The sequence below is a fragment of the Apostichopus japonicus genome, chromosome 14 (assembly GCF_037975245.1).
Source record: "Apostichopus japonicus isolate 1M-3 chromosome 14, ASM3797524v1, whole genome shotgun sequence".
Taxonomy (NCBI): Eukaryota; Metazoa; Echinodermata; class Holothuroidea; order Aspidochirotida; family Stichopodidae; genus Apostichopus; species Apostichopus japonicus.
In genome coordinates this window covers 10,241,637-10,254,976 of record NC_092574.1, presented here as the reverse complement: position 1 = coordinate 10,254,976, position 13,340 = coordinate 10,241,637, and the positions used below count along the sequence as shown (strand labels likewise).

General features: G+C 36.5%; 1 protein-coding gene across 4 annotated transcripts in view; it reads right to left on the bottom strand.

Moving 5' to 3' along the window:
- Positions 1-13,340, bottom strand: part of LOC139979541 (uncharacterized) — a 118,867-nt gene that overhangs the window by 47,139 nt on the left and 58,388 nt on the right. For all 4 annotated transcript variants that reach the window (XR_011797203.1, XR_011797204.1, XM_071990458.1 and 1 more), the window contains exon 3: positions 8,256-8,348. Coding sequence is in view for 2 of the 4 variants with exons in the window: in XM_071990458.1 (XP_071846559.1) it covers positions 8,256-8,348 (93 nt within the window). In the remaining 2 variants the exon portion in view is untranslated. The remainder of the gene's footprint in view (positions 1-8,255; positions 8,349-13,340) is intronic.

Here is a 13,340-nt window from a genome sequence, read left to right as displayed (position 1 = left end):
ATTACCAAATGTTTGACAGGTTTATCATGAGACAGTTTGTTGTAATTTGTGCAGAATGATCACAGCAATGATTAACTAAATGTGGTAGTTGTTCACGAACTTGATCAAATTCATCAAACCGGTATCCGCTCGGCGAGACTTCTTGACCACAATAATTATTATATAATCTTGTTTTCTTGGGTAATAGTTACAAAGTATAAAATTTGGACAACGTTCGGAAACCCAGTACAATTTTTTGTCGAAATTTGTCGCTTATCATTTGATAATTAAAAGGATACCTAACGATTGTTTGGTCTGTATACATGGGTAAATGTCTTGCTGAACATACCTGTATAGATGTTAATATATATATATATATATATATATATATATATATATATATACATATACATATATATATTATATATATATGTTAATATATATATATATATATATATATATTTATATGGAGTTGTCTAACACTAGAGAACAAAAGTCATCGGTTGTCCAGAAAAAGGGTTAGAATAAAGGGGAATGTCATCGGATGTAGCTTATATAATAGAAAACAAAGTTTATGTGTGATTAGTGTTTGCACGGGTTATCCGGGTACCCGGGTACCCGCCCGACGTAATACTACCCGGTTCCTAATTTATTACCCGAATCCTACGAAAAGTGTGATTTAATTTTTTTTTGTGCAAATCTACGGTTAGGCAGATTTCCCATTGACTTAGTGTGGTGTTAGGCTAAAATATGTGGTCGAAGATAACAGCAATAACGAAGGTACCCGCCCGACGCGATTCTACCCGGTTTCCTAATTTATTACCCGAATCCTACGCAAAGTGTGATTTAATTTTTTTTTATAGAAATCTACGGCTAGGCAGATTTCCCATTGACTTAGTGTGGTGTTAGGCAACCATGTGGTCGAACGTAACAGCAATAATGAATGTGTTCCATGGCTATCTTATAACTGCGTCACAATTTCAGCGAATAACCAGATGGTTAGGCTTTGCTAGATTTCTCATGCATTGACTTAGTGTGGTGTAAGGCTATCATGTGGAAGAAATTATTATTTATTCATTCGTTTATTTCATAGAAGGAAAGGCTGACAAGGAATTTTACGACATGTTTATGGATTATAAACGGGATAACTAAAAAATAATAATCCAAGTGGCTTTTTACTAATCGTGTATTCCAAATGCGATCAAATTGCGCGAATCGCGTAATCTCGCGGCTAATGCGAACCCTGGGCTTGCATAATAGATAGTAGTAGTAACAACTGAGCTAAAGTAAAGGGATATTTTATGGTATGATCCAATAGACGTGGAGAGCTAGCATAAGCAGCGGCGGCAGTGCGATGTTAACAACATAACTACTAATTAGTAGGAATGTTAATTATATTAAGTAATTAACAAGTTTATGACAGAAAAAAAGCAAATAGAAATTATTGAGGAAGGTTTTATACCTTACCTTACACATACGTTTTTGAACATGAAAACATTGTCAGTAGAGAATATAATTCATTTATTATAGCATCTAATATGTAATTTCTTGAAAATCGTTATACACGAGGGTAAACAATTTTTTCCCGGGTACCCGGGTACCCGACGGGTAACGGCTCTCGGGTACCCGGTTCCCGATTTTTGGACCCGTGTAAACACTAGTGTGAATGTGTATGTGTATGATTGTATATTGTAATCGATATCAATACCCGTCTTTCGAAAACAATTTTGTATTCTAATGATTTTTATGGGTATTTTTGTAGTAAACTGAATTCAAATTTTAGACAACAATGGCAGTCTTAGTGTATTAAATTTAGGCTTGCCGTTATGGGCAAAAAGATGGATAATGAACAGGTCGATAACACAGGAAAATATTTTAATGTTAAAGGTGTGAACAAAACACAAACAGCAGAAGGTATTTTCAAAATATACATTGGTGATTTCCTCCAGATGGAATCAAATAGGATCTATCTCTGACATGTTTGGTGTGAATCCAAGGATGGTTTACAAGCCGTCAAAAGATTGAGGCCCACGATCGAGGTGCTATAGGTACATAAATGAATATTATTTTGTTTGGAAATCGAAGCAGACAAAATAGTTTTCACTTCTGTGAGTTCTTTACTTATGAAATAAATGCTGGTATTGTAATATTCCATTGACACGCCTATCTTCAGGTAAAAAACGTGCTTATGTCTCAGTTACGTTCATGATGCGTATATCAGTACATCAGTGAATATAATGTAATCTATCGGTGTCTCTTACAGTCAAATAAAACTGCATCCTTAGCTTCACCAAAAAGACAAGCGCCATAGGGTGAAGTCACGACTTCACCGATGTGCCCAATTTTACTGATTACAAAATTACACCAGATTTCCTGCAACTCCCTCCATCTGACGACACAGAACATAATATGAATTAGGTCCTTGTTTAGTCCGCTTCTAGTAGACAGTAACATCAGAGAAATCGAACAGCAATTGGATAAGGTCGGCCAAAATGGTGATTTATGTTTTATTGTGAGTTTCCTTCTTTTTTTTGTATCCTGGGGATATGCACAATTCATCCAAAATATAATAATAAGAAGAAGAAAGAACGGCAGTTTAAAAGTATATAACCTGCATAATGTTATTTCTAACTAAAACGTTTTTCGTTCTATCTCACACTTTCCCTTCAAATGGCAACTATTCAGTCAAGGCACTTCTGAGGCACATGCAGCAACTGATAGAGTCACTTCATTTGCAAAATCGACATGCGCGCTCTAATTACCCATGGGAATTATGTACGTACTTTTCTTAAATTCTTTGTAAAGCTTTGCCCATTGAAACAGTAGAAAATGTAATCGTTATTTCTTTAAAATCACCAGATTTTCAGCTGTTATCACAACTATATATTGAACGGAAAAGACGGACGGGGTCAATATTTGATTTAAGAACAAGCTTTTAGTGTCATCACGTAAAATGTCAGGAAGTCTTTTATAATACTAAAATGAAATTAGTTGAGATGCTTTTGCTAGAAGGTTAGACGGAAATGGATTAACGGTAACAATATGTATTTATTTATCGGTTTTACGAATGCCACCTTACTGCTTGAATAACATCTTCTTCAGAGGTAGACAGAGGAAGACATTTGACGGGAAGCATTTATCGAATTCGGCCGACATCCTCCTAGTACAACTTGATATTGGTGTTCAAATGTTTTCACCATGCAGCTCCAGTTATATATATTCCATATCCTCACCACGACTAACCACCCACTATGAATAATGTACCAACCCATGTACCAATACAATATGTTAAACAGTGGTAAGTTGTGACCATTGATTGACAAGTTGATTGACAAATAGTGGGGAAGTGGCAGGATATGTTTTGCATCGTATTTTACCATCTCCCTTTCAATTATCTGTTGTAACCGTATTAAAAAAATTGATGGAATGTTCTACTCAGCAGCGTCTGATACTTATGTCAATACACAACAATATATATATATATATATATATATATATATATATTACGGAATATAAATATTTCAGAAGGGGGAGGGTGAATTTCTGTCCTCCTTCACACTCTGCTTTTTCCTTTGAGACTCAACATCCTCGCGGAGGCACTGCCTCTAAGACAATTTCATAACTGTAACTGTTGACATATCTAACTATAGTTAAAGTGATTGTTTGCACGAGCGTGATGTTTTTCTTCTCGTCTCGTTCATCTGCACCCTGTTTCTTAAAATTAAGAAGAGATCATAAGCCCAGATAAATAGGAAGAGATAAACCTGTTTTCCCAACTGCTAGCCCTGTATATAAAGTGAGTCGATACTGGTAACAGTAAATAGTGGATGTAACAAATTATGTAATCGCACGTAATAGGCCCCCATCTACTTTTCAGAGAAGTTTATTTGACCTAATTGAAAGATGCAAATTGGATAAGAATATTTTGCCGAAAGGAGAAAGGTACACCGAAGGTTTAACGCACATACGATGACGCGAAATGTTACCCCGACAGTTACATCAGGGAAGCAGTTAGAGTAGCAGCTCCCTGGTTACATGATAGAGAAATATCGCAATATGGAAATAATGGGCCGGTGTGAAGCTCCCTAAAGGATAAAGCCAGGTTAGCCATAAATACTGGCTCGGTCTCATGGGCTAGGTTCAGTCACAGGTGTGTGGTTATAGCATATAGGGTGGTGTGGGTCAGAAAGAAGAATTTATACAAGAGACATGTTATAATTTTAGCTTACAATAAGAATGTCAGTAAAACGTTTACTTGTTTGATAAAACTTCCAAACTCTCACAACTTTAATATTGTACATTTAACAAAATATTATATTACAACAACGTGTAAACAATAGTTAACACCAATATTTTTTTACTGTCATCGTTTCAACTTTATTTAAAAAATGATTATGCTAGTAGTGTTAATATACTTAATTAAATTTGCATTATTTATGATAGACTACTTTGTTTCTAAATTTTAGTATTTTATTATATTATATAATAATATTAGAAATATATTGTATTATCATGACTACCAGCGTTGTTTTTATGTGATAACGTTTTCTAATCCCGCTCGCAATTGTGTGTTGGATTTGATTTTACAATGACCTATAGTGCAGCATTGATTAATTATTGACATAAAAAAAATGTTCAATTTCTGTGAAGTTTAAAGGTTAAAAATACTTGTTAGAGCGACCGCATAGACGAAACGAAAATAGGACGTTTGGGCAGGAGCACTTTCGATAGATAGATAGATATCCGGAGAGGTGGTAATATATGGATTTAACAATAACAACGTATTTCACAGAATGAAACATCGCTGGATCATAAAGTTTGGAGAGCATAAGATATATATTCAACCCGCTTTCCCTTACCTAACTTCTATTCTATATAAACGGATGCTTGTCGTAAATAAAATTGCAATAAAACTTTTGATGGAGTGAAGTTCAAGTAGCTGCAGAACTTTCGTAAGACATGGACATAAATCAGAGATATTCCTGTTCAAAGCAGCCATTCTTCTTAACGCGCTTTGTTTTTCTTTTCAGTAAACTAATTGTTACCGATATCCAGCATTATTGACAGATTCATTGACAACTAACGGATACATTAACAAACCAAAATTGATACTAGAGTCAACTGAGTTAACGTGTTTTAAAAGGTTGGTTATACGGGTAGTAAAGATAAAATGCGAAATAAGAAAAAATGAAAAATATATATAATATCAAAGAAAAGAATGGTTTGCTTAGCCTTCACACCCTCAACATACTAACAATATACAAGGAATAAATCAGTCTGTCGTATAGCTTTTGAGTGGTAAATTACTCTTTTCTTTAAGTAAACGAAAGTCAAGAAAGAAATAAGGTCATCTCTATGTCTCACGAGATAAAATCTCTTCATCCCCGATCCGATCACCGACAAAGACGAATTAATCAAATAATTGTACTACCAAAAGAAAGGTCGAAAAGCTACATAAATGGCTTCTGAGATTAGTATATCCCAGGTAGAATGATTCTGCTTAATTTTGATCATTCATGTTGCTGGTCTGTCACTTATTGTATGTATTTATTTTAGATCCTCCTGCAAGCAGGAACTCACGAAGAAGCCATCATTGGTCGCAAGCTGACCGAAGTCGGTCTCTTAGATTCATATTTAACGTCCATGATTATTAATTGTCAACAACTTATAACTGGACGACATACATTAAACTTGGAGTGACTCGAACTTGGGACCTTATATGATTTAAAGGCACCGGCGCTAACCACTGAGCTAACACTCCTATTATTTCTGAAGTTTCTGTTGTGAGTTTAGCAACTTATACATATAGCCTACCGACTTTATAATTATCCGGTGTTTCAAGAGAAACCCTTAAGTTTTTATCTTGATTTTCGATGTTCTTAAATTACTGAAACTGCTTTTAAGTACCTAAAATGAATATGACATATTTCATTAAGTCGCCGTTTTCTCTTCTTTTCTTGTTTTTTTCTTTTAGCCAAATAAGCACTTTTTCCTTTGGCTGTTCAACTATTCATTTCCTTGCACAAATCGTAAAGCAAATTCAGGACAATTTACTAAAAAAACGACGGAATAATGACTGAAGTATTACAATGACTGTTGATCACAGGAAGTAAACTGAAATGGAAATATTATGTGACGAGATTATTATCTGAAACTTTTTGTGAGTAGCGCGTGCATCCTGTACACACTTCAGAGAACCGTTGTGTACCGCCTACACTTCTGAGCAGTAGTATTTTTCAAGGTTTCGTGTTAACTATATAGTTATCAAGGAATGGGAAGACGGTATAAGCACAGGAAGTTACAGGAAATAGTTATTAATGCTCGGTAGGAATCCTCATAAATCCTACCGGGAGACTAATGGCAAAGTCAATCTTCACCACACTGTCTAATTCCTATAGTTGTGGTATTTCCTTCTCATTTGTATAGTTTCAAACTCTCAGTACTGATTTTTTTTGTAAAAGGTACCCAAGCTATATCCTCGAGACGGAAGGTTCACCGTACTTATTCATTCTCAGCCTCATATCCCTCATATCAGTGGGACTGTCGTCATGAGATAATGTATATCATTCATCTGAGAAATGGACGGAAGACTAATGTATTGGACTAAACGGTGATGTGCACAAATGGAAGTGGACTAGGTATATGTCCCCATCCCCCCCCCCCCCACCTCCATCGTTATTTGTGGTGGAGGAAGTCGGGCACTTGTATATTCGGTTGGGGGAAATTAGGCCTCTTCTCCAGGCCCATTACGCCCTTTCATAAAGGTTATTGCATGTACCCCATTTTTAATCTAGGAGGGAGTGAGGTTAGAAGTTTTCCCTTTAAAAACCTTTATTATCGTATGCTGTTATGACCAAACAGGGTTACATCCGGTCAAACTTGTACTCTTCTATCTTATCACACTTTGTGAAAGCGGTTGCTTTAAAATGTGACTTTGTCTCATATACACTAGATGTACCCGGCATTCACATACAAACCGTGACCAATATCAATCACTTCTCTCCCCTGCTATGTCTGTTAAACTTTGGTGTCCGTCTACCCCAGGCAGTTCTAGAGAGTGGGCCTCAGATAGTCGCAAGGTTCTTCGCATGAGATCACATGCACTGAAGCGTGTGGCGTGAATTGCCTCTTTAATACGTGAATTGCCTCTTTAATATTTCTTGATATAAAAACAATTGTGTTGTGAATTTGCTGTTGTCACAACCTGTTCACAAGTGGGCATTATCTGTCTCGATGTAGGGCATATAGGCTTAAAATGTGTTTCTAGACTTTTTGAATCTAAAAAGTATCGCTGATTGAATACTGTTTTACTTGTGTGTGTGTTTATGTGCACTTTCGTTGTTTTGCCGATATTTAAGTGATACCTTAACTTTTAAATACCGGAATATACAAGTTTATTTCAATCGTGAATGTTTGAAATAAACAATTACATCAGATAGGCAATATTTACTAGTTATATCAAGTATTTTCACGTCTCTGTCTTTAATCTATTTTAATGTGTAGTACCGAGCCGACACAAAAGTAATCTCTAAAATGTTAACCAATGCAGGGACTTCAGTTGGTATTTTATCCTTTAAAATGTGACCTCGTGGGTGAATTGAAACGATTTACAGAGTATCAATTGGTCATCTTTTGATGGAAGGACTCACATGAACTTGCCGTCGAAGGTTCCATCCAGTTTCAAACAACGGATTCGAAGTCCCTTCTCTGAACTGCAGAAATTGGTTTATTTTTCTGTTTTCGTTGTATCGGTAATACCGGTAAACAGTGGCGTAGATTTCATTTTGACATTTGGGGATGAGGTTATCCACATATTTTGAGATGAGGGGTATTTACGTTTTTCAGCTTTGTAGCGATATAAAATTCGTTAGTCTCTACCTTTACCATGAGGGAGATGCTTACATGGGTCATACCCCAGTCAAACGTTGGGGGATACATCCCCATTTCCCGCGATCCTTTAACCTTGTTTCAAATATTGAAACACATTTTAAATGAATACTTTCTTAAGTAATTATCATTTTTGATGTGGAGAACAAAAATGTACTTTCTGGCACGCGCATATCCATAACATTGCGGGGACACCCCTAGGCAAATGTTGGGGGCTTACACCCCTACCCCCCCCCTCCCAGGGATCTACGGCGATACCGGCATATAAGGCGAGGAATTAGCCAGTGGTTTACGACGTGTTGACAATTTTCATGCCGCTTCTAACTAGTACGGTGTATCACAATAAGTAAGGTCAGTTAATCGGTTAAGATTTTCAATAACAAATTTACCTTGACTACATGTTTTACCAGTCCATCCTGCATCGCACTGACAACGATTGGGACCTATACAACGTCCATGCATACATCTGGATTCACATACCGCTGTGGAATGAAAAAGAAGACAGTGTTTGTACTGAAGAATGATTAAAGTTAGCGTTGAAATGACATTTTTAAAACAAAATAGACTAAACAATGTGATCAGTTATAATGTTAATGTTTCTTTAGTTTGAGTTTTCAAAATATTCTTTAAAATATGTTGTGTTCTTGTGTAAGGACAATCGATGATTACGTCAACTCAGCACCAAAACCTATGCACATATTGTTGGTATAAACTATAAACATTGTTTCTGTAAAAGGTAGTGCATTGTACATATTCAGCAAATGGGGCGATCAAATTGAAAATGTTCACAAAAACTGACTAAATAATATGTGTGCTAGACAGGGTAGTTCAGTCAATTGGTTTGCTGAACTTATTATATTCCAAAGACAATTATTTAAAGATTAAATAAGATATTCTTAAAACTTACAGTACAATTAATAATGCATACATTTATTTAATTAACACATTTTTTGTAACATGTAGGCTTTATCAAAAGGCGATAACGTCATCAAAACATGTGTTGCTAATAATGTTGTATCAGCTTCAAACCAGACGTACAAACCATTAGGACACGTACATAAGCCTAAGGCCTTGGTATAGCCTCTATATCGTTCTGAATGTAATGTGCTGAGCGAGATTTTCCGACCGATTTACCAAATTTCTTAATTACTGAAAAGCAAATTTCGGCGTTTACCTAATGCGAACTACAAACGACGGGACTGTGACCGACAAGTCCAGTTAGAAGAGTTCGTAATGGGATAACATTTCTGGATAGCTAAAGGAAGCTTTGAGCAACGTGGGATAATGAGCATATTTCCGTTTTTGAATACCACTCGTGCTTCGTGTGAAATTAAAAACCCAAACATTACAGTGAGGCATTATTCTTTATTACTGCGCTGTATCCAAATAGGCTACTTTTTGTTTACATGAATATAAAATCAATACTTAATACTTAATTATTTGCAGAAAATAAGTTGGAATACACTTAAGATGTCTTAAATTTTGAGGCTTGACCTCTCAATTGCTCTTAGCTGCTTGAGCAAGTGGATACACAGTTTGGATTTATGAAACGAAAGGTATCATATAACGCGCAGTTATGACCCAAAGTAAAATCAACTTAAACCACGAAAACAGATCATTTGGTCACGCTAAGATCGGGAACGCGTAAGCGCCTTTAACTACTGTAGGATGGAATATTTGCGAGGATAAACATGCGATAAGAACAAAAGGACACTTCAAAGTGCAATTTGCAGTGCTGAACGTGTACGATTACGTAAGAAGCTTACGGTGAATATGTTGCTTTATTTTGTATTGGTTAGTGCTTTTCAGTTCTTTGCTTATTCAACACAAAAATGTAACATTACATTGAGGAATGAATCCAATACAGGGCAATATGGATATGGTTTATCATGCCCAGTATAGTAGCATGTCCGCTGATTGTCACCGTATTGCACAGTATTACATTTAGAGCTATGCATAAACAAAGTCATGCTTCACCATTTAAAGGAGATTAAATAACGTGTGAATGGATTATCATATTTGTAATCTGCAGTTTTGAGCGAATATCATATACGTATATGGTGCAAAGTGTTCTTGGTTTAAGGATATGCTTTATTGGCTCCAATTATAGCACGCTAGAGCTAGGAAAGTTTTGTGATGACGTAATCGACCTGCCACGGTCGTAAATCGACCACAGGCTCTACAATTAGCCAGCATAGCTTATTAACACCATTAGGCTTTTGTGTAAACATTGTGTGGAAATATGTTCATGTCTACAGAGTAGTTTATCATATAGCGTTCACACTCATACAAGAACAAATATGTGGCAGGCGTTGCAGACTAATTGGTAAAAAGAGGTCATTTTACGACCAAGGCAGGTCGATTACGTAATCTCAAGAAAATTTTCCATTATAGCGTGCTATAGTTGGGGTATATACAGCATCTACTGCCTGCTCCATCTCGGGCCCTTTCTTGGAATTGTGTGCCTTAGTTTATGCGAAAGCAATTTTATTCGGTAATTTTATTCGGTGTTTTCGTACCAATTTTTAGCCTTCCACAGTATGATTCATAGGATAGGATATATCGAACAATATGGAAACCCTGGGTCAAATAAGACTGCAATGTTGGTCGAGTGCTTAAAAAAATGGTAATGCGCAATCGAAATACGATGGTGTTCTTTTTAAGCTATCAGGAATGGAATTTGAAATAAGAAAATAAAAACGTTTGCCTATATATTCTGTAGACAGACGTTAACTCATTTCATCTCATCATCATATTTTGTTCGCGCTACATTTTACAGTTGTCGACCATGCAGCAGTAACTTTATTACACGGAAACATGTATAGTAACCACATAAGTATACGCGGAACTTAGGGCGATTTCAATTGTTAACCATTCAATGTAGTCAGCCATTGATGGCTTAGTTTCGCGAAATTTATAACCATACAAGTAAATAACGGCGATTACAGTACGCGAGTCATACTACTCCATCGTGCGGACAGACTATTTGGTGTTAAACATGATAAATGATACACAAATCTCAACTCTGAACTCCCATGTATTGGTCTTCGTCTATTTTATTTGTTTTTTGTAACCTCGCATTGTGGATGGGTCATAATCCTAAGTTATTTCTCCAAAACTTGACAGTTCGATCACTGAATCCGTGGGTAAATACGATTGGCAACAGCCTATAAGTCAGGAGCCGGGGGTTCCGTGCGATAATGACTATAATACATGAGTCTTTGGGTTACCTTTGTGTGTGGGTGGGTGCGTGTATGTGTGATGTGTGTGTGCGTGTATGTGTGAATACATTGCAGGTCACTTCATACATCCATGTTCAGACGGTATTTCTTCCTTCAACACAGGGAAAATGTGTTGTAGTTTTGAAAGCAAAGAAATAAAACAGAAGAAACTGTATTGAATATATACAGACAGAATAAAATATCTTGAGAGGGAGTTAGCCGAAACGTGATTCAAGGAGAAACCGAGTGGTTTATCTGTAAAGAATTGTGTCGCGGTCGATTGATGAAATCTTAACAAGACGATTCTTTTGAGGCTGAGATCAATCGATGTTGTTAAATAAATATCCTAAAAAAAGAGGTTTTATCATTATATATAATCCTTCACACGACCAGGAGATGGAGAGAGAGAGGGGGGGGGGGGGGGAGATATTCCAGAGTTGAACATGCAGTAGCCTACGCGTAAATTGTAAGTACAAATTAAACAGATCCATAAAGACCAATCCAACAGAATAACGATCATAAAGAACCCCCCCCCCCTCCCCTCGAAAAAAAAACATCTGCGCACTCTATACACTTGCTGAACTTCGCAACTAATTGGCTAGGTGTAACCAGCAATGAATTGGGCATGCGCGGTAGGCACATCGTTTCAGGTACAGCGTGAAAACAATTAGGCGAATGAAATGTCATAAGTTAATAGCATGACTCCTTGCTTTCGCCATTTTGCAGATAATATCAGTCTCCCTAATATGTTACCCAGGTAGCGTGTATGAACGGATTTTGTATTCTACAACTATAGCGTGGGTCAAGTTATAAATTGGCTAGGGCATTCAATATTTATAACAGAATTCGCGGCTGCTATATTGCTTTGGCTACAGCGTGAATACACCATCGTTGGTGAAAGTTATGACTGCAGAGAAATGACTTTAGATCCAGCCTGTCATATCGTCATATGCAGATCAAGTGTCCTCTCTCTCTCTCTCTCTCCAGGGTAACATTTTCATGTTCCCCCTTGCTCTGATAGGTGCATGTGCTCGAGGTGTTATTCGGGAAAGTAACGTCTTTAACATCCGTGAAATTCTGCAAACTAGGTTCACGGGATCAATTTCAGTTTTCTGGTTGCAGTTATTTCAACTTATAGTTGTAGATTTTTATACAGGCATATAACTAATGTTTGCTCGTATCTCAGCCGATTCACAAAGAGATTACAGTAACTACTGTAAAATATTAAAGTTTTGTAATCTGATAAATCGGTAGCATGTGCTATTAACATTACAGTAAAGACTGAGGATATGAATAATTCCAACAAATCCCAACAACCACTGGATTTATTGGAATTACACATATCCTCAGTTCTTACTGTAATCCGAATAGCACATGCTACCAATTTATAGCAAGATCCTGTATTTTTACTGTGGTACAAAACTTTAAGATTCACAGTAGTTACTGTGTTCTCTGTGTGTATCGGGTGAGCATCATATGAAAATTTGCATCCTACCTGGACAAACCTCATTTCTATCGCATTAGAAAGTACATTACATCATAAACTTTAAGTCATTTGAAAATCAAGGATCTTCTACTTGGACTAGGAATAGCAACTTCCGGATGAAACATTGGAGGACGCCTGGAGCCACTACCAACTAAATTTGGAGAGCGAGATTCGCTTGGATTACAAGAATTGTTGATGTGTTTTGTATTTTATTAATTATCCTTGTATAACATGAAAATATTTTGCTTATGTATAAAACAGTAATACTGTTCAGTAACACCCTCTGTTATCAAGTTTCTCATGAAGGTTTGATAAACCCGATTTCCTGAGATCAGTGCGCCTAATCTAATCAATAAAACTAATGATAATAATTATCATAACATCTTGTCGAAGCTGAATACATCACTAAACATGCACTCACTAATTGTTCAAACACAGTTAGTGTTTATGATAGATCAATTTCCGATCACGTGAATTGCAAAAGGAGGTTTTGTCAAACTATTCAATCAATCAACCGTTTCCCGTCAGTTTAAGTCATTTCAACTCGAAATGCAGCTTTGCAGCTGCAATGTGATTTGAATACTGTCACGGTCTGTTGATACCATACACCACGCACTAAAAAAGAGCGATATGTAGGTCTAAGGTACCTGTGAACCACATCTAGCTGCTTCAGCTGAGCTCACCCAAATCCCGCCAGAAAGCAGATTCGATGAGCCATCAAAATTCACAGGTTGGGAAAACACACAACCAAACATTACATTCTATAA